This window comes from Diceros bicornis, chromosome 1 (assembly GCF_020826845.1).
Source record: "Diceros bicornis minor isolate mBicDic1 chromosome 1, mDicBic1.mat.cur, whole genome shotgun sequence".
NCBI classification, from domain to species: Eukaryota; Metazoa; Chordata; class Mammalia; order Perissodactyla; family Rhinocerotidae; genus Diceros; species Diceros bicornis.
The window spans coordinates 9,433,963-9,456,085 of record NC_080740.1 but is presented as its reverse complement, the minus strand read 5'-3'; the positions used below and the strand labels follow the sequence as shown (position 1 = coordinate 9,456,085).

The following is a 22,123-nucleotide window of genomic DNA, read 5'->3' as shown; positions in this document are numbered from 1 at the left end:
AAAATGATATCCTCTGCAAATAGAGACAATTTTAATTCTTCCTTTCCAATTCTGATACATTTTATTCCTTTTTCTTGCCTGATTTCTCTAGCTAGGACTTCTAGTACTATGTTGAATAGAAGTGGTGAGAGTGGGCACCCTTGTCTTGTTCCTGATCTTAGAGGAAAAGCTTTCAGTCTTCCACCACTGAGTATGATGTTAACTGTGAGCTTGTCATATATGGCATTTATTATGTTGAGACATGTTCCTTCTATGTCTAATTACACAGATATTTTTCAGGCCTTGTCTAGTCCCTCACTACTAAGCTGTGGTCCAAAGCCCAGTAACACTGACATCTCTGGGGATCTTGTTAGAAATGCAGAGCTCAGGCTCCACTCCAGACCTAGCAATTTAACAAGACCCTCAGGTGATTCTTAAGTATATTAAAATTTGAGGGCGGCCCCGTGGCTTAGCGGTTAAGTGCGTGCGCTCTGCTACTGGTGGCCCAGGTTCGGATCCCGGGCGTGCACCGACGCACCGCTTCTCTGGCCATGTGAGGCCGCGTCCCACATACAGCAACTAGAAGGATGTGCAAATATGACATACAATTATCTACTGGGGCTTTGAGGAAAAAAAAAGGAGGAAGATTGGCAATAGATGTTAGCTCAGAGCCAGTCTTCCTCAGCAAAAAGAGGAGGATTAGCACAAATGTTAGCTCAGGGCTGATCTTCCTCACAAAAAAATAAAATAAAATTGGAAAAGCACCATTTAAAAAATAAAATAAAATAGAAAAGTCTAAAACAATAGAGTTAGCTTCCAAATAATCACAGAGCAAGCAAAGGCCACTTGGAGACTTCCGAGTTCTCAACTTCTTCCCTCAGGAACTATGTGACCTCTACTCACCCCCTTCTACTGTCAGGCCATGGTAAATTCAAAGGCAAGCCAGTGCCCTAGAGCTGCCCCCGAGTGGGGCTGCTCATCTGCTCGGAGAACCAGGAACCAGGAAGGCCATACTTTCATGACAAGGAAATCCTGGCCTACCTGACAGGGATGGAGGTGAAAGGCCTCTTGTATATGTCAGAAAGCTTCGCCAGCACCACAGCTGCGGTAGTGAAAATCCGATAGGTGTGCAGAAAGGTGTTGAGGAAATCGATACTAAGAAACCGCAAGTCTGTCAGCCGCTCCAAGAGGCGTTCCACGCTGGCATAACGGATCTGGGGCACTTTGCAGGAGTTGAGTGTTTTACTGAAGCAAATGTCAGCATCATCCTTATGAAGACGGGCGTCAGACCTACGCACAAAACAAGAACATGAGAACCAAACCATACCAAATGGCTTCTCAGCCATTGAGTATTTCAGTATTTGTAAACACACAGTTGTGTGTGGGCTTCCCATTGCATTTGATAAAGGATGTTGATATGACATATTACATACAATAAGGCAGGGCTATAAAAACATCAAATATGCCATTATAACTTAGGAAGGTCAGAATTAATTGTGGAGATGGTAATAATAATTTATTTCACTCTGGGGATTCCTTCTGTAGGGGAGGAAAAATAATTTCCCCTCTACTCTTCTGAGTTCTCAGCTGAGACCCCTGTAATAAAAGACAGATTAACAAGAGAAAAGCAAAAAGAAGTTTATTAACATGTATACCTTATGCATGCATGCGAGATACCCAAGGAAAAATGGATAACTCCCTGAGGTGGCTTAGAATTCAAACTTAAATACTATCTTAATAGGGGAAGAGATGTAGGCCTCTTAGGGGAGCGTAAGTGATTTTTAGGAAAGATGAATGGGCCCTCAGAAGAATAGATGGGAGGTGTGATAGTTTGTGACAGTTTGTCTGGGTGTTGTGTCGACTTCTAGTCTCCTCTCCTGTGATATGGGTCCATCCTCCCTGGCTGATGAAACTCCAAGAGAGGGGACTTATGACAATTGAGTTCCTTTTGGAGGATCTATCTGTAGGCAGATAAGGGGAGTTCAGAGAAAGATCCTCCCTGCATTTGCTGTTTTTCAAGTGCCTACAGCTCAGAATAATTAATATACCAAAGGTCCATATTTTGGGCTGGCATATTCTGCTACCCTTCACTTCTCTCTCCAGTTCAGTTACATTTTAATAGGGAAATGAAACCAAAAGCCCCATTTAGGAGGGGCATTGCTAATGCCCTTAAATCAGAATATCAGAAGTGTGCAAAAAGTAACGGATGACATTCTCCTCATACAGAGGTAGGGGGAGGAAGGGACATAGATGTCACTGCTATATTTATGGTATTTATTTTTCCCATTTCTAATTGTGTGCATTTGTGCTTCCCCCTTTTTTCTTGACTAAACTGACTGATAGATTATATTATTAAGTATTTTTCCCTCTGGAACTGGCTCTTTATCAATTCTACTGTTTTTCTATATTTTATTAATGCCTGTTCTTATCTTATTTCCTTCCTACAGTTTCCTAGTTTATTTTGTCATTCTTTTTCTAACTTCTTGAATTGAATACTTAATTCATTTCATTCTTCCTGGCTTATTAACTCATGTAAGGCTATCCATTTTATGAGCCCAGGTTAATCCATAAGCTGTGCAAAACATTATGTTTTCAATATTCTGCAGTATTAAAAATATCATCATTAACAAAAAATAGTAATGGGCCCGGCCCCATGGCATAGTGGTTCAGTGTGCTCCGCTTCGGTGGCCTGGGGTTCACGGGTTCGGATCCCAGGTACAGACCTACCCCACTCAACAGCCATGCTGTGGTGGTGACCCACACACAAAATAGAGGAAGACTGGCATGGATGTTAGCTCAGGGTGAATCTTCCTCAGCAAAAAAAAAAAAAAAAAAAAGTAATGGGTGAAATATAGGCCATGAACCCTTCTAGAGATTCTCTGTGAATAGCACACATCAATGCTCTACTACTTCTCATTCGGTAAAACCTGCCATCTGGCTGCTCCTCATCCTGACCGGTGCATGGGAAGCCTGAGCAGCCTCTCCAGGTGGCTGAGTGAACTTGGGGGAAGGTTCACATAGCAGCCCTTACCACCCTTGGCTGCGCTCAGAGCCCTCAGCCAGTGGTGCACATTTGTTAGAAAGGGCAAAAGAGGTTGGCAGAGAGGCAAAGTTTGGTAGAGGAAAAGCTTGGAAGTAGAAGCTGAATCCAACTGGGGCTCAAAGAAATGCACACCTTCTCTAGGACTGCCTGGAACCTTTCCCCTCCCTCCTGAGATCCCTCATTCCCCTTCATTGCAGCATCTCAGAACAGGCCATCAATGAGTCCTGGATTTCACCACTTGATAAAGGATACACTACAGGGCTGGTGACGCTCAGTGAGGCAACGGCTTGCTAAGAACCAGCCGGCTTGTTGTGAATGCCCTTAATTAGTCCTTTCAGCACTTGTGGGGATTTTAAATTACATATTTATCTCCTTTTGGATAAAAAAGAATCAATAGCTTTCTTAGCTTGCTCTTGAAAACTTCCCACCCCAAAGTATGCTCAGTGCAGGTGGAAGTACCTCATTTGTGGACCTGAAAGAGCATCTTAAATGAGCAGCTCCCCCTGCCGAGGGGCTAAGAGTAGCCTGTTAGTTTTGGTCACACAACTGATCTTGAAAACACACAAGTGCGTCTTTTGAGATTCTTGAAAATAGTGTGGCTCTTTCTTCCACTCACTATGTGGCCCTCTACCAACTTCACTTTTCTGGTTCTTAATTTTCTATTTTGTAAAAAGATCTTAGAAACTTCTACGAATCGGTCTGTCTAGAATATGGCTGATAGAGGTAATCACTTTTTCTCTCACCATTTTCCCACCAAAAATCTCAATTTTCTAAGAAAGTTGAGGTCAACTATTATTAAAAGAAGGTAAGCCTTAACCTATATACATAAAATGTAAAACACCACTGAAAGGGATATTTTCACCTAATAAATGTCATGATTTTTCATTCTAATTGTAGTTTTGAGCTTTGCATCTTTTGACTATAATTACTTTAATCAAAACACCAGGAGTGGGGCCGGCCCAGTGGTGCAAGCAGTTAAGTGCGCACACTCCGCTTCGGTGGCCTGGGGTTCGCGGGTTCGGATCCCCGGTGCACACCAACGCACCACTTGTCACACCATGTGGTGTGGCGGCATCCCATATAAAGTAGAGGAAGATGGGCACAGAAGTTAGCTCAGGGCCAATCTTTCTCGGCAAAAAAGAAGAGGATCAGCATAGGATGCTAGCTCAGGGCTGATCTCCCTCACACACAAAAAAAACAAAAACACTAGGAGGAAAAATATGTTGTAGCCAACTTGAAATTAAAACTGACTAATTACACCACTGTCCTTCAAAATTGTGATTACATTTTCATTTTAAGAAAAGAAATTAAATATTATGAAATTATTTAATTGTCTTTTATTACACCGAACAAGATCTTACTTTATTTCCTAAGGGAGTCTCAAGAAAGATATAATGCATTATTTAAGCCTCCTATGATAATAACTCGTTTTTGGTAAACACTTAAAAAAGCAATCTTGAGACATTAAACTCAAATCACCTATTATAATTAGTAAGTTTTAAAAGGAGGTAAGTGCCTGCAAAGAGATGCCATGTCACTAACAAGACACAATTAAGACAGGATAATTTTTTCTTCTAACTCTGCAAAATGTCTTTTTTTTTTTTCATGGTATGTAGCCAGAGAGATGCACAGGGAGGCAAGAATACAGAATTTAGGGTAGAATAGGGCCATGGAGGAAACCATCAGAAGGAACAGAGATTGCAAAATCATCGTCTTCTCTGATTGAGGAGAACCAGGCTCAATGAGGCAGGGAAAAATAGAAGGAAGAAATATATGAAACATATGAGACTTTGCCTTGGGAATACACCTAGCATAGTTTACATGTGCATCAAAACATGTGTGACTGTAATAGAAAATCCCTACAGCCCGAGACACAAGTTTCTGTGCTCGCAGGAGAGCAGTGCCTACTTATTTTAAGTGTCACCTCTGTGCACCCAAAAGCAGGACAGTCTTGGTCAATACAAGAGGTAGTTATACAAAAAAGACTGGACACGGACACTGGTCAAACTGCCACCATAGCGGACAGAAGATGCATTCGGGCACCAGGCATAACCAGTCAGGCATAAAACTAAAGCTTTTATCCATATTAATTTTTAAAGTCAACAAAATGTATGTATAGTGGGTGTGCAGCTGCCCTAGGGATTAGAAACTTATAACTTGGCTGCAACATCCAACTTACATATTCTCATTCTAAAGCACCTGGACTTTCATGGCTGTCTAATCTTCAAGTACTTTTAAAAACAAATAAAAATAATATATATTATTTTTTGAAATATTAAAGAATCCTATGGTAGACTAATAAGAAGAAATAATATAATAATAAGAAATAAGAAGACAATTCTAACCCAATGACATGAATTTTAAAATTGTCATAATTTGAACTTTTGACTTAACATTCCATTCTTGGTTTTAATCTTAGCATCATACATTTTTAACTAATCTGGTTTTTAAAAAACTATACTAAATTTAAAACCTAGAAAACTGAATGCTAAAGATTTTTGCCCTAGAGTTTTAAAATGATCCTACCCAAAATATTTTTAAATTTAACTAGTAATTTAAAATACTATCATTCTTTTATAATTTTTTTTTCTGTAGTAATTGCGGCACTAGTGTAATGTACTCTACCTTCATCTGATACAATAATTAATAAATTTTAAAATTTGTACCATTGGGATAATGCCAATTATAGTTAATACCTACCAGAAGAGGAAAGCTAATGTTATTTATTGCTTTAGCATAAGCAGCTCAGACCTAAAAATATCCACATAAAAAGGCATGGAAGACAAACATTTTCTTAGTTTCATGTAGCTTTTTTTGAAAGATATAACAGGACTTCTTTTAAAAATATATTTTATTCTTAGAATTTGGAAGGCAAATAACAAAGAAAATGAGAGTAGGGAACAATTTGGTCAGCTTCAAAATACTCCCAAAACAATTTCTGAATTCGGAAACAAGAAAGTATATAGAGACAAAAGGATTAATACAGAGAGCTATGGCACATCATTATTAACATAACTGCTCATTTTAAACTATAGCTTCCCAGGGCCAGCCCTGTGGCTGAGCAGTTAAGTGCGTGTGCTCCGCTACTGGCGGCCTGGGTTCGGATCCCGGACGCGCATCGACGCACTGCTTCTCCAGCCATGCTGAGGCGGCGTCCCACAAACAGCAACTAGAAGGATGTGCAACTGTGACATACAACTATGTATTGGGGCTTTGGGGAGAAAAAGGAGGAGGATTGGCAATAGATGTTAGCCCAGGGCTGGTCTTCCTCAGCAAAAAGAGGAGGATTGGCATGGATGTTAGCTCAGGGCTGATCTTCCTCACAAATAAATAAATAAATAAATAATAAATAATAATTTTAAAATAAATAAATAAATAAACTATAGCTTCCCTATTGATCACTTTCAATTATAGGATTTGCTTCGTTAACAAAATATATAGAGGTAGGATGGCAGCCCTGGGAACTAGCCTCTAGGGCAAATCCATAGCTAGGCAGGGGATAGATGGTACCATGGAAAAGCCAGTTGATTCATGTTGAGTCTCTTCAAAATCTAAACGTTTCTCTACAACCAAATCTGAGAAATATGATTCATACCCATTGGAAGATGCCAAAAGAATCTGCCATACTTTGGTCCACTCTCTGACTTTGGACACATCTGGCTGTCACAACTTTTTTTTCAAGTTATGGAAATTGAAAATCTCAACAGGCTTTTGTCCTGAGTGAAGGCATATATAATAGTATGAAAAACAATTTTTCTATGTTATGAGTCAATAAACTATGAACCTGAAAAGCCACTTTGATAGTCTTATTATTTATAATGGCATATTATAAATCATCACACTATTGTCAAGAAACATATTCACAATATGAAGCAGAATCCTACTGAAGCAATATTTTATTTAGGGTTTTATATTCTCTACCAATTTGATCTTGATTAAAATGTAAGAGAAAGGATTATCACACTTACTTAATCATATGTGGCACAGTAACTTTGGAATTCTCTTCAAACACTATAGTCATTAAACCATTACACCGTATATTGTCCACACACTGTGAAATTAAAAAATAGACAATTACAACCTACATGAAAACCTAGGCAGATCATATATTCCCAGAATTGTTTATAGCCGCACAAACAATTTAGCTTCTTGTCTGTGCACGTGAGCAGTTACACACACACACACAGCAGTAGGTAAACATTACACATTAATGAACAGATCCAATATCCAGATACCAAACAGTGCACCTGGCAAATACCTGAGGATAGATATAAGGGCTATACTTTCCTGGAATGTGTCTCCCAAGAATTCTGACCACAGTGTCACATGGTCACAAATTCTCTGGCAGTGGCAGCACTATGAACTTGAGAGGTTTACACCTTCTTCTGGTGATGGCCTCTGCTACATTCATTCTCTGCCCTAGTGGGTGGTATGGGGCAGGCAGAGTAGAAATGGCGGCTTCCTTGGATGGAATCCATCTTCTGTCTCACTAGTAAGCTCTGTGCCTGCTTCTCAGGTGTTTTTTGCCAATAAATTCCCAAATTTTACTAGATTCTCTAGCAGTTTCTATTGGTACCATGTTGGTTTGGTGAGGATACATTGCATAATTTCCTCTGTTTCTTGCACACATATAGAACTGTTCATTTTTTCTCTTTTCTTTCTAAGAGGAAAACTCAGGAACTTTTGCTAATTTCCTTTGCCTTCTTTATTTATATCTATGTCTCATCAATTTAAAATTTCCCTTTGCAATTACTTTGGGTTAGAGAAGGATTTATTTTGAATTATACATATTACTTTTGAACAAAACAGAAAATGAGAAAAGATATAAACAATTTTCAAAATCAAAAATTACTTCTAGTTACTAGGATACCATGTAGTGCTTTATGACTGCAATTAAATGGTGTGAAGAAGCTGACTGCCAAGGGCCTCCACATAGGTCCTGAACTCAGGGTTCACCCTGAACCCCAATGTCTAACAAAGGCGTGAATACATGGATAAGAAACTGTGGATCACTGGTATCCCCTGACTATTCAGTCTACTTAGTATATCAGCCATTTTAATACTTGTTTTTCCTTAAAAATTTGTCTCCTCGTGTCTTATGCCATTATTTCAATGACCAGATCATCCCAACTTCTGGGAATAAAGTGGAAATTTTCAAGTTCCCCTTCAATTCATTTCTTAAACTACACCATCTGGAAATAATCTGGAGTCATCTTTGTGCATGAATAATTATGGTTACCTATCTATCAATATGGTTATATGTGAATTTATACTCCATTTTATTCCTACAAGGTAGATTACAAAACACATATAATAAGACAAAAGTCAAGATAAGTGAGAAAATCAGAGAGGATTTGAGAAAGGGTGGAAAACAATAAGACAAAGCCTGAAATGAAGCCACCACACATACTTTATGTTGAGAAGTCCCAAACACTTGCTATAGGTGGGCCTCAAAATTAGCTGGGCTATGGAGCAGCCAGCTCAAAAGGGGACACAAGATCAACTACAAAATTCACAGTTTAGTAGAAGCTCAATTAATCCTAGTCTGAGACCAGAGAACAATTATTTCATGGGTTCTCATAAAGAAAACATTGAATAATGAAGTAAACAATGTCCTTATCAACATCCTTAGAGTAATTACAAGTTTTACCAAATCATTTCTTATAAACTCCCTCAACATTGGTTAGAAAAGTATAATTCCAAAGAAACCATCTTGGGGGGTAGGCCCCAAAGAATGTGATTCAGAGGCCCATCCTGCCTCTGCTGGTCTGGTTCCAAGCACAGATTTCACACTCTTCGGGAAAGGGGATAGGTTGTTCTCTTGAGGCTAACTAAATGTTGCTTCTCTTCTCCTGGTTTGTGTAAGTTTCGAGCAGCAGGAAGTTGGACGTGCTATTCTCCCCAAACTCCCGGAACTGCGGGATCCTAAGTGTCCAGTTATGGAGAGTCAGGGTTCCGCCAGTGAGCCCAGCTACCAGTTCACAGGGCATCCTCTCCGGCCTGAAGAAAAGCCACACCACCTCTAAGGGACAGCTCTCAGTTAGGACCAGATGAAAACAGACACCAATGACCAATTGCTACGTGGCAACATACGTGGAAAAATGAAGAGATGGGGCTGGCTGGTGCATGAGTTTATCACGGAGAGGACAGTAAGAGAGAGGCCTGAAGAAGTCAGTTGGAGTCAGGCTGTGGGGGAGGGTCTTGAATTTGGATTGTATCTGGTAGGCAGTTGGGAAGCCACTGAATGTTTCTAAGTGGTCTATTTACGTTGAAAGATCTACAGCTGGCCTTATGGAGGTATTCACTGGAAGAGAGGAATGAACGGAGACCCAGAGATCATCAGAACGATACTGAGTCAATAAATGAAACGACTCATGCTGCCCCGAGGCAGACCAAGGGAATGAAGAGGAAGGGATGGAGGTAAATATTTTGAAGAAAGAAATAACAGAAATTGATGTTCTTGAAAAAACCAAGAGAAAAAAAAAGATAAAAGTAAAAGATGACCATTGTTATTAAGCAATTTAAATTTTTTCTGATGCAAATACATTTAAAAGTAATAAAGCATGGCCAAACGTCTTTTGAATGACACATAGCTTAACCAAAACTGGTCTATTTTTTGAATTCTCAAGAGCACCAGGAAGGTGCACTACTTACACAGCATTAGGGATTTTACTAAATGAGTGTCTCACGTCTGCATTTATTAAGTACTTACTTTGTGACAGACACTGGGCTAAGTGCTGGGAGATGAGGGCGAGAAGCAGAGAAAGAATATATGAAAGACTTTCAAAGATGGATAAGGCAAACACTTCAACTTCACTTTCCTAATTCCAATGGAAAAATATGGGTTAACATTGTCCCTTTTTTATGAAACTATGAGTAGGCGGGTAGGGGGAAAAGAGTTGTATGGGGACAGAGATTGCACACAGGGAGAGGAGGAGAGGATACGTAATCCTTCACCCCAGGGACCTTTCTAGCTATTCCTCAGACTTTTCTTCACTCTCAATGTTTCTGAAGCACCATGAGGATGCCACCCGGGTAACCAATACCCAAGTGGGAGGGCAGAAACGATGTTGGTGAGAACTGTGGAAAATGAACAATGTTCCTTCAATTTCCTTTAACATTCTAAGCAAATGGCATAGTTACACAGACAAGAGCCTTAGGATGACTTAGGACTAAGTTTCCATGTTTAGATTTTCTATTTGGTTCTTTGACAGATCAGCCTGGTCCTTTTTACATGACTATCTGTTCTTTTTGGTTTCTTCTCTCTCTCTGGCTTTCTTTATAGCTTTATTATTTTTTAAACATTCTTATTTTACAGTCTTTTCCAAGTTGTCACTCTATTATCTGAGGTTCTAGCAGTGCTAATTATACTGTTCACTGTGTCTTCTGACTCATGATAGATAATTCACTCACAAGATTTACAATTTTTGATTTTGAGCACATTGTCATGAGCCCTGAAATGTAGAAGTGTTGCTAATGGAGTAACTTTGTGTTTGCTTCTACCAAGCATTCTTGGGACTTTTAACAGCCCAAAAATTGTTTTTACATTAATTCCTCAGTTTGGAATTTTCACACCATGTGAACATTATAAATCTGAATGTCAAATCCATAGACCAGAAACACATTCATTTTTTTCAAAGGAGATTTTTGAAAATTCAGAACCCAAGATAAAGACAAACTACCTTATTTTTTTCCGGGGCTAAAGGGTAGGGTTTTTTGGGTTCTTATTTCACACAAGGGACAGCCTTCCAATGTCCAGTCTTTAAACAGGGATCTCAATTTCTTTAAAGGACCCAAGGCTACCCCTCATTCTCTTTGTTAATACTCCTTGGGCTTGGGACCAATATCCAATCCAAAATCATTCCCAAGTCTCTATGTCTTCAGTTTACAAGCTTTCTGTTCTGACTTTGTGCCCTTATTATTTCTGGGAACTAGAGATTTCCGTTTATATCTGTAAATATCACCAATGTATTAAATTTTTTTATTATACTGGTTCTATGTGTTAAACATCTGGTTTTGTAGCTAGCAGGGATCTAAATCAGCCCAGTCCTCCACACTGCCAGAATTGGAACCTGAGATAAATGTTTTAGATCCAAAGAGAAGATTTATGTGACCACTTTTGAACATCTCATTATCCAATGTCAGATCTCATTCGTAAATCTTTCTGATTCATTGTGTGAAGCATTAAAATAATTTTCAATAGGAAGAAAAAGAAATTTTCACTTACACTCCAGTTTCAGGAGAACAAAACATACATGTAATCTGAACCATAGCTCAAAAGATCGTGTAATGAAAAGTCATATTTTAATTGTACAAAAGGGTCTTTGATAACTGACACACAATCTTTAATCTATCCATGGGATGGATGGAAATATATATATATGTATACATACACACATATACATACATGTATACATAAAACATGGTGTATTTATAATAGGGGAGTGGTTTTGAAATGGGCTCCTCATTTCTTAGAGGTTCCACAGACAGGCTTCAGTGACAACCTGGATGTGAACAAACAGAACTCCTGGGGCCTCTGGGTCCACCAACCTACTTCAACCAGAGTACTATGCTTTTACCTTACCTCCATTTGGGACTTTCAGTAATGCTGCATTGAAGAAAGAGTTCTTTTCCAAAAGATGTTAAACTACAATAGAATTTGTATATATGAATGTGTGTATGAATATATTTATATTGGAAGGCATGGTATGTATTCACGATCATATAAGCATGTATCTTGGCTGTGTTGAAGAGAAGAAATTGAGCCCTGGGGAAATGAATACAGTTTACTCATTTAAGAAGAAATACAGGAAAATAACCAGAGTGTCACATATCTTTAAGGCCACATTGAATTTACGTGAATTACAGTAAATCTTGAAATTAACAGGATAACCAAAGCAGATTCCTAGGCATGGATATTCTAGTTAGTTTGTGATGACTAAGACTAGGGTGGGGCCTGGGAATCTGTATGTTCACAAAAGCCCCAGGGTAACTTTGATGCAGCTGATCCTTGGACAAATGTTGAGAATGACTCCTCCAGCAGGGTATTTTGAGGGTCTTGTTTAAGGTAATATCTGTCCAGAGGTCAGGGGTCTACTGTGTCACCATATTTTTTTACCTTCTTAATACTTCTAAGTAGTGGAAAGAAAGGTTAGATTCAATTTTTCTCTTTTAATTCACCTTTTTATGTTAAAGTAGAAAATTCCCAGTTGATTCCAGAGAAGCTATTTTAAAGGAGAAAGCATGTCAGTGTGTTACACATTTGTCTATACAATGTCTATATTTTGACACATCTGCCCAAACCAAGAAGCTCAGAGGTGAATTTTAATTCAGCATTTTAGTTAATACCCATAATTATAGAAAAATCTGCTTAATACCCCATCATGTACGACAGTAAGACAAGCACAAATGAATGCACTATATTGAAATGAATAGTCAAATCTTCAGCCTCAAATTTTTCCCTATAAATAGATGACAAAGGGAAGAATTATTGGTCAAGACCATTAGCCACTTGCACATTTTATTGGAGGCACCAACAGTTAATTATGGCCTTACTGGTGTAACTAAAAGCATAATTAATCATTCAAGCAATTGTTACTTCTGAAAATTACAGCTTCAGAGAGCGAGGCCTGACAAAGCCAAAAGTCTTTATTTTTGTATAGAGTTCTTCACATGAAACTGGGATTGTAGCAATACTCAGGAGCCACTTTATTATCTCAAATAAGAGCCACATGTGATTAGTATAATAGTACAATAGCTTAGCAAGGTGGTGTCAAATTAAGCCACAAAAAATTAAGATTTTGCAAAATAAAGAGTGACAAAAATAAAAAGACAAAATAATGGAGAACATATGCATAACCTGAATTGAAAGAAAATGTTCATTTCCCTAGTCTGTAAGGATAGCTCCAATGAATAAATGTCCATCTGGTATAAACAGCCAAGAAACAGAAATAGCAAAAAATGTTAATCTCATTGATAATTACAGAAATGTAAATTAAAACCACTAGAAAGTAATACCATTTTTCCATTAATTCCACTCAACATTGGCAGGACATGGAAGAAAGTTGCATAGATATCTTGCAGATGATGTAGTGAAATGATAAGTTAAACATTTCTTGGAGCATTATTGCAGTCTGTCGAGTCACAAATCATGAAATCGTGAACATGGTCGGGTCAGGCCCTCTGTACCAGTCTTACCCACAGTGGGGAAGACATAGCAACGAGGGACTTTGAAAGGGGGGAACCTCCCTGCACAAAGATGCTTAGCACCACATCATACATTCAAGCTAACACTTGGAAATGGCCCATATGCCTAATGAGAAGACACCAACACCTGTTAGAAGACACCAACATGAAGAATTTGGAGTAGAGAATGATGTAAATGAGGTAAAAGGCAAAAAAAAGATGCATAAATACACTGAGAGCCAAACTGTAAAATTATTTCAGTATTTTACAGGATTTTTCAGTATTTTACAGTATTTTGCAGGATTGTGGGGGTTTTAGAGATGGAAACAGTTGACTTTCAGGACAGAGTTTCTTTAACTTAATTGTGCAAAAGTCAACTGTGGAGCTTGTTACACCTGGGGGGTGTCTGGAATGTGGGTTCAGGAATTTGCATTTAAAAAAACCCTCAGGTAATTCTAATATAGGTATCTGTGGAAAATACTCTGATAAACATTTATTTAGTGTGGTGGGTATTGTATTTGTAGTTCCTTTTTGTGTCCATATTTCTACATATATTGTATATAATAAAATATTAAAAAGTACATTTTCAAGCATTTGGCAGGCTCATCTTATCCGTAATGAACATATCCAGAGACATACTTGGGAGACTGATGAATTCCATCAACGTATGTACGTAATTTCCCCCATAAAATGAAAACGCTTTAAGCAGAGAACAAAACCCAGCTGACATGCAGCCTGCTGGGCAGCAGGCTGGGCTCAAGCAACAGCGGAGCGCTCTGTGCCCACCACCCGCCACTCAAACCCTGCGCCAGCAAATGCACGGAGGACCTCAGAACACCCACTACCATACTCAGTCTGTAGTAGCATTGACACGTGACCACTCCCTCTTCCTTGATATATTTTCTTCACTTGACTTCCAGGACACCACGCCCTCTGGGCTGTCCTATGGCATTGGTGGTTCCTTCTCAGTCCTCTTTGCTGTTTCCCCCTGACCCCTCACTCAGTGCATGGCCCTTTTCTCATTTCTATCTACACTTACTCCCTGGGTGATCTCAACAGTCTCACAGCCTTAAAGACCACCTAAATGGCAGAGAGTCTCCCACTTGGACCTCTCCCCTAAACATTGAACGTCACATCCCATTGCTTACTTAACAATTCCACTCAAATGACTTCCTCTTTTTCTATTTTCCCCCTCACACATTCCACTTCGGCCACACTGGCCTTCATGCTATTACTCAACATATGCAGTGTATCTTGCTCTAGAGTCTTTGCAATGGCTGTTCCCTCTATTTGGAATGACCTTCCCTTCATCACATATCTAGATAGTATTTCCATCACCTGCTACAGTCTTTGTTTAGATATCTTCTTCAGAATGAGCTGCCCAACTTTTTAAAACTGTACCAACTCACACCTACCTCCTGTAGCCCAATCCTTCATACCCTGCTCTATCACTTTCTAACATAAAATAGTATGTACTTATTTATGATGTTTACTGCTTATTTTCAGTCCTCCCCACACTAGAATGTAAGCTACACGAGGTTAGAGAATGTTTTGTTGCCATTGCCTCTTTTGTTCATGATATATCACAAGTGCCTAAACAGTACCTGGCATACAGTGTCACTGCAGGAATATATTTGTTGAATGAATGAAACCAGAAGTGTTAAAGCCACACAATATCAAGGCTCTACTGAAAATAGTAATTTCATGTCATGATATCACCATCACTCAAAAAGATACAACTTTCTGTTAGCTTCCTTCTCCGATTCAACTATACATATAATCTAGTACAATCTAACATATGAGCCATAGCAACTTGGAGAAATAGGAGGAAGTTGTACACTTCTACCTCAAGATGTAGTCTAAGTAGAGAGACTCACTTGGATGCTTGTGGCAAGCCAAGTGTTGCATCCTTTCCTTAAAGGACCAGGCATAGAATTATTCACGCACCCCAAGGGTCTTTCTCTCTTAGCAACACCTCACCAGGCACCCAAGGAAGGTCACTTAAGGCTTTTCTCAACTCTGTATCTCAGGAGCCCCAGTTACATCATAAGGTAGAAGCTAGAAGTAGTTGGAAAAACATCTAGGCCCACGCTCCCATTCTCCCCATTCTTAAGTATCTTGGCTTCACAACACCTACAAAACTGTGTTGCATTAAGCTCTCTACTTCCCTTTCTTCCCTATTAGCCTGCCTGTCTCCTTGAGAGCAGGGACCATCCCACATCCCTGGAACCTACACGATACCTGGCAGCCCCTGGTGATTGCTCAATAAACATTTGTAGAATCAATGAATGATTCAGAGTTTCATAAGGTAAGAGATGCATTATAAACTGAGACTTAATTAAAGTATTAATAGCATACAGTATAGAGCTAATGAAAGTATTAATAAACTACCACAAGGATGTAATTATGCAAATACACAAGATCCCATATTTTCATTCCTTTGTTAGCCAGAAAAGAAATTCCTTCACTTCTAGCTATTTATTCCAAGCAGTCCTGGGGGTATACAAGTAAAACTCCAGTGTTCCTGTAGAGGACGTTTAGAGTGCTAATAAAAGACCTGGATTAGGTTTGAGTCCTAACTCAGTTGTGTAACTTCGGACAAATGTTTAGACTTCCAAACCTTAGGTTTCTCATCCATGAAATGGGACTAATATTTCTGTTTACCGTCAGAATACTATTGGAAAGGTCAAACGAGATTAAGTCTGTAAAATTTCTTTTAACATATAAAAATAATTATTTTTGCCATTCATTCTCTATTTCCCCTCAGTTTTTAGTCACTCAGGAAAAAAAAATGAAGTATCTGAAGAACTATGATATGGTTCATATTTTTACCTGTGTTATATATAAATTACTATGAGCTCTTCAGAAAAACAAGGCAATGGAATCTACAGTATACGCCTTTCTTGTTTGCCCTAATCTTTCTTGAGTCAACAATTTTGAAGATAATCATTTAATACTTTCCTTACACAACTTCACTTTTCTCCAATATTGGCTAATGGAGCCAAACATAACGTGGAGCTTGGATTTAGGAATGCCCAACTCCGATCATGACTGGTTTTGATATTTTTCCAAATCCTGAGTAAATGCAGCAATTCCCTGACTGGGCATTGCTGATCAAGGAAAGGTAAGCAAATCTGTTTCCTATTTTTTTCTATATAAAATACAGGAGCTCATTTTCAGATTTCATACCACAGTCAGTGTCTCTTCTTTGGTGTGATTCCTTCATTTGTGAGTTCTCACCATAGCCCTTGTTAGCTGTTTTTGTATCTCCCACCACTTTCCTACTTTAGAAACAAATAAACAAAAAAAGTCTAGTGGGGTCATTGGAGAATTTATTACTAACAGGGCAATTTTAACACTGTTCAACACAAGGGACATTTACAGCTTGTACAAAAACGCCCAGGAACTAAAATGCAAGTACTACATTGCAGGTAAATTTTAACCTTAAAAAGAAAAACAACAACAACAACACATGATCCCAGCGTATCAAGATCCACAGTATGATGGTAGTGACCACAGCAACCAGATGTAATTTTTTAATAAAAAAAATAAATAACTTGAAAAATCCTCCCCAAAAATTTATGTTGTGAAATTTAAAAAAACAAAAAACCAACTTATGGCAAAAGTCAGTTGCTTACCTGACTTATGTCGCTTGTCCAGGCAGCTTTCTCCTGGCGTGAAGGTGCTAACAAGACAACAGTGAAGGGGGCAGCATCAGGAGGCTCCACCACTATTTTAAAATCCAGGTGTCCAAACATTTGCCCAGAACCTTTGGCTTCAACAGACATAAAACAAACAATTAAATGTGCCTACAAAAATACGAGCGATAGCTGCTTTCACGCAGTTCTAGTAATGCGATCGATGTGCATTCAAGTCCAGAATCTCGTTCCAGCAATATGGGACTGCTTGGGCACGGGGAGGGCTTTTTTAAGCTCAGAAGCAGATGAAGAAGCTGAGGTCAGTAATTTCAGGACTGGGATGTTGATGTCTTATTTCATGTCTTTGTTTTTTAATTTCCACAATCTACAGAATTCCAACACTCTAATTTAATTCCTTTCTTCTCTGCCTACTACTGAAAAGTCACTATCATGAGACAAATTCAGTATATGTGAATTCTCAAAGACGGTTTAACAAGGCTCACAGGTTAAATGGTTCGACAGAATTCTTCATATATAATTGACTTCAGGGAGTTATCCTCAGTATCTCTCCTGCCTCCTTAAGAAGCTCTTCTTAGGTATAAACGAACAAAAACCATCGGGCTTTTTGTATTCTAATATAATTCTAAGTGACAGAATGTGACTTACAGTCATCGTCGCTGGCATCGGGCTCCTCAATCAACGTACATTCTATTAGAGAGAGGACCCCACCTGTCTGGAAACAAACCAATTTTTCATTAAGAGGCTGAGAGCCTTGCATAGCTCGGGAAGCTCTGGTTTGTAAACCTTATATTCAAGTTGCCACAGAAGAAATCATAGCAATTCTGCATCATACATAATTTTTCATAGATTCCAAAATTAAACTTGGACATGTAAAAGTAATCGAACTCATTGAACGTCATGATTCTTCTCCCCCAACCCACTCTCATCCCCAACGTTTATAAAATCTAGCAAGCCAGTGTCTGGGAGACTAGATGGCACCTTAGGGGCCTTTGAGAGTGAATGCAGCTCAGCAAAGGGCTGGACTCACCAACCAGGAAGTGGTTTAAGCAGGAGAAAGCCATTGTAATGATGCTGGATAATATTTTTAGGCACTAATAACACAAGGTATAGATAGACAAACTTTTTCTGTAAAGGGCCAGATGCAAATCTTTTAGGCTTTGCAAGACGTACGATCTCTATCGCGACTGCTCAAATCTTTTTTAAAAAGCATGACAGCAACCACAAACAATACGTAAACAAATGAGCGTGGCTGCATTCCAATAAAACTTTATTCACAAAAGCAGGCAGCAAGCTCTGGGCCATGGTTTGCTGACTCGTGGTACAGACAAGATAAAACAGCCCTTAGCAAATACTACCTCAGTACAATGTAGTGATTTGACAGGATTTTTGTAGCTCAGTAGTCATCAACTAGTAATAATTTTGCCCAGGTTATGATTTTAATTTCACTTCTTGATAGTAATGCCCACTTCAATTTCTATTACTTTGGATGCAATTGACAACAAAGTAAATGTCAAGGTTGATAACTGTACCTTACCTCACTATGCAATTGTGACAATGTGTTTTATGGTACCAGGCCTAGCAAAGTCAGAATTAAATCAACCTCAATGCCTCTGAAGTGCATGGAACATAAATGGAATAGTCATGTAAAACCAATACCTTGAGCAGATGCAGCTTTCCTCCTGAACTTCTCGTACAAATTAAAAAGTGTTTTGTAAATAAGAAGCATTGTCTTTCTCCTTCCTTTTTCAAAGACAATGAACCCAGGCGAACTTTACTAAGTTTCCCCCTCTCAACGGAAGGTACTTGAATAAGAGAACCTGGTGATCACAAAAGTGAAGAACACACAGCAATTAAAATGTTGTCAAGTGAGAGACGTTCCCGACGCAATAAACAGTAGGGTCTGTTTCCCAAGATACCAAGGATTTATTGGATGCAACACTGGAACAAATAAATCCCCTACACTCTGAGAAGTGCATTGTGTTTTAAGGGTAGTACTAATTCCTATTATTTTTAAAAACATTTTAGAATTGATAATTCATCGATAAGCTGGAAAATAAGTTTCAAAGAAAGCCAATTTGAATTCCAAGAACAAGGCACTTCTGCCATCTGTCCTTGGTGATCTGACCCTGATCAACTTATGTACTTAAGAATAAGGTACATATTGTACAATTACATATAGTACTAAAACAACATAATAAAAAGCATATAGAATTTATTCTTCCTGAAGCACTTAAGGTAGATAGACAGCATATTAATATAGTTTACTTTGTATTGAAAAAATAGAATGTACAATACATGTATATTATAAAAATACAAAAATTATTCAATTCAATGCAATTTAGTTAAGGACTATTTTTAAAGGGCAGCTATTTCAGGTTATATTTAAATTATGTGTGATAAAAATTCTTTGTGAATCTAAATGAAAAAGAAACCACATAAAGTCTATACCCAGAACAATCTTGTCAGCAAAGCTGTCTTCCATTCAATGTGAGAAGCTCTACATAGACTTGATATAATTTCACCCCAATAATGACCTCCCTCTTCCCCAAAATAAAATTCCAGTCTAAGTTAAATATCAAACCAAAAAGTACTAAAAGATTCTTGAAAATACCTTTGACTCTGACCTCTGAAATGCCTGAGACAGTAATATTTCTACTCTTTGTTTAATCCACCACCCACTCCAAATGCAGCCTTACAAAAATTTGTTGTATCAGCCTCATAAGAACCATTAAATGCATATTCAACCCATAAATATTAACAGCGGTCATCACTAAGAGATGAGATTGCAGGCAATCTTGTTTTCCTCTTCATACATTTTCTGAGTGTCCTGATTTTTTTTTTTAATGAGCACAGACTACTTCTATAAGTGGGAGAAAAAAAACACTCAAGTTCTTCACATACATAAAATAGTAAAACTATGATTGTGGGTCATAAAACGTTCACATTAACATATGAATGTTCCAAACAGCATCTACTTTTTAACAGAGACCTAAAGATGTGCAGGGGGTAAAGGACCCCCCCCTCCATGCCCTGACTCCATCGATTTAGGTGACTGTTCAGGTGGGGCTGCCTGATAGGCAGAGCAGGCAGCTATTCGGGCCTAAAGAAGAGCAGAGAAGAAATTCCACGGGAGAGCGAGGGACCATGGAACAAAGGCTTGATTCCACTGAAGAGAACGGGCAAGAGGAGAGTGAATGAAGGAGGCGAGGTAGGTGGGAGCAAACTGGCCGAGAGCACAGGCAGCAAGAAATTCAATCTGAAGAGTAAAGGAGAGAGGGGAAGCAGAAGGCAGAATGCTGAGAGAAGCGGATGAGCAAGTAACAGCAGGAGGACTGTCCTCATGGGACTCATGGGGTGGAATCAAAGCCAGAGGAGATCCTTCATTGCACCTCGTTCACCTCCTCACTTCACAGAAGGGGAAACTGAGGCCTGAGAGACTAAGCAGCTCTCCCAAAGTCACACCTAATTGAGCGGCACATCCAGGAGACGGCAGTGGATTCAGCAACATTAAAACTGGCACTTGGAAACGGAAGGGATGGGAAAAGACAGTAAGTTTCCACTTTGCCATAGGTGGTCGTGAGTCATCCAGACAGACTGCTTAGGGCGGAGCAAAAGACTGAGGCTTAGGACAAATATCCTGGGGCACAAAGGGGTTTGGGAGTCATTTTCAGAAAGGCTATAACCAAGGGTACGAAAACTTGATATAATGTGTTCATTGGTAAGTGCTTCTAGCATTTAATGATCTTGTATACTGGAAACTACAGAAACCATTAGCTCATATATTAGTAATTACTGTGAATTTCAGCTTTGAGGTAAAAAAATAAATGTTTCCTTGGCAACTATGCACTAATATGCTTAATCTATAACTGTTCATCTCATATCCAACTGGGAGACTATGTGCATTAGGTACGTACAGAAATCCATACATCTGAAGTAAAAGTGAGCAATTTCAACACTACTGTTTGGTTTACAAACTACTGATAATGGGAAAAACATGTTAAGTAGATTTTTTTCACATTTCATCTTATGTTTGACATGATGTTTCAACACAGCCATGAGACTTGAAGATCCCTCTCTAGTTAATACAAATTAGAAAACAATTAGTATTAAATTAGCAATTCCTCAGTATCAGACCATTGCTATGATACAGTCACTTGCATCTCTATCATCAGCCTATCTAATAATTGGGGTCAGCTTACAACAAAACTTCTGTTATTTCAATCACTAAATTCCCATAGAGTGGCATTCAAGACTGGTTAATAGGGGCCGACCCCGAGTTTGGCGTGCTCCACTTTGGCAGCCTGGGTTCGCGGGTTCAGATCCCAGGCGCAGACCTACACTACTTGTCAAACATGCTGAGGTGGCGACCCACATACAAAAAAATAGAGGAAGACTGGCACAGATGTTAGCTCAGAGGTAATCTTCCTCAAGCCAGAAAAAAGGAGGAAGACTGGCAACAGATGTTAGCTCAGAGCGAATCTTCCTCACCAAAAAAAAAAAAGAAAAAAGACTAGCTAATGCCCTTATCCTGAATTCTACTCAGTAGTAAAAAAGAACGAAGAGCAATTTCGTTGATCTCGGGTTATTGGGTTAGGCATTTGGGAAGGTATAACTATCGTAACCCCATGTTACAATTTCAAAGAACACTGGTACATTGAAAGTACATGATTTTGACTCTGGGAATGATTAAGGTACCAGAGAGGTCCATGTCTCAATCTCAATGCATTTTGCTCTGAATTGGGACACCTGTATTTATTTTTCCTAATGCACATTTCCACAAGACAGCGTTGACTCTGCGTAATGGGTTTGTGCAAAATGTCAAGTTACAGTGCCTTTACCTTCTACTAAATAGTCATATATATTTCACGTTATTGAAAATAAAAACTCATTCCAAAATTTGGATCTTGGTTTTTAAAGTTTATGTCATAATCTCATAGGCACTAGTCTAGATGCTTTTGTGAGCATTAGCTCATTTAATCTTCACAACAATCCTAAAAGATAGCTACTACTATTAACCCTAACTTCAGGAGAGGAAACTGAGGCAAAGAGCGGTTAAGTAAATTGCACAATATCACACAGCAAGGAAGTGGGAGAGACAGGATTTGAACTCCAGTGACATGGTTATACTGTCTTCCTATTATTGCCTCAGACACTTTAAACATTTGTTCAATAAACTTTGAATAGATTTTGGAAAATAAACAATAGCAGACCACCGCCATGATACATTCTTTTGCGTCCTTCTCATCAACTGTCTGAT

General features: G+C 38.8%; 1 protein-coding gene across 1 annotated transcript in view; it reads right to left on the bottom strand.

Annotated features, from left to right (window-relative positions):
• The window catches only part of RASGRF2 (Ras protein specific guanine nucleotide releasing factor 2), a 214,842-nt gene that overhangs the window by 93,886 nt on the left and 98,833 nt on the right, over window positions 1-22,123 (bottom strand). The window contains exons 10-14 of the mRNA XM_058523902.1: window positions 18,523-18,683; window positions 17,512-17,578; window positions 16,846-16,982; window positions 6,991-7,073; window positions 1,021-1,269 (exon numbers count right to left, since the gene is read on the bottom strand). Coding sequence (XP_058379885.1) covers window positions 1,021-1,269; window positions 6,991-7,073; window positions 16,846-16,982; window positions 17,512-17,578; window positions 18,523-18,683 — 697 coding nt within the window. The remainder of the gene's footprint in view (window positions 1-1,020; window positions 1,270-6,990; window positions 7,074-16,845; window positions 16,983-17,511; window positions 17,579-18,522; window positions 18,684-22,123) is intronic.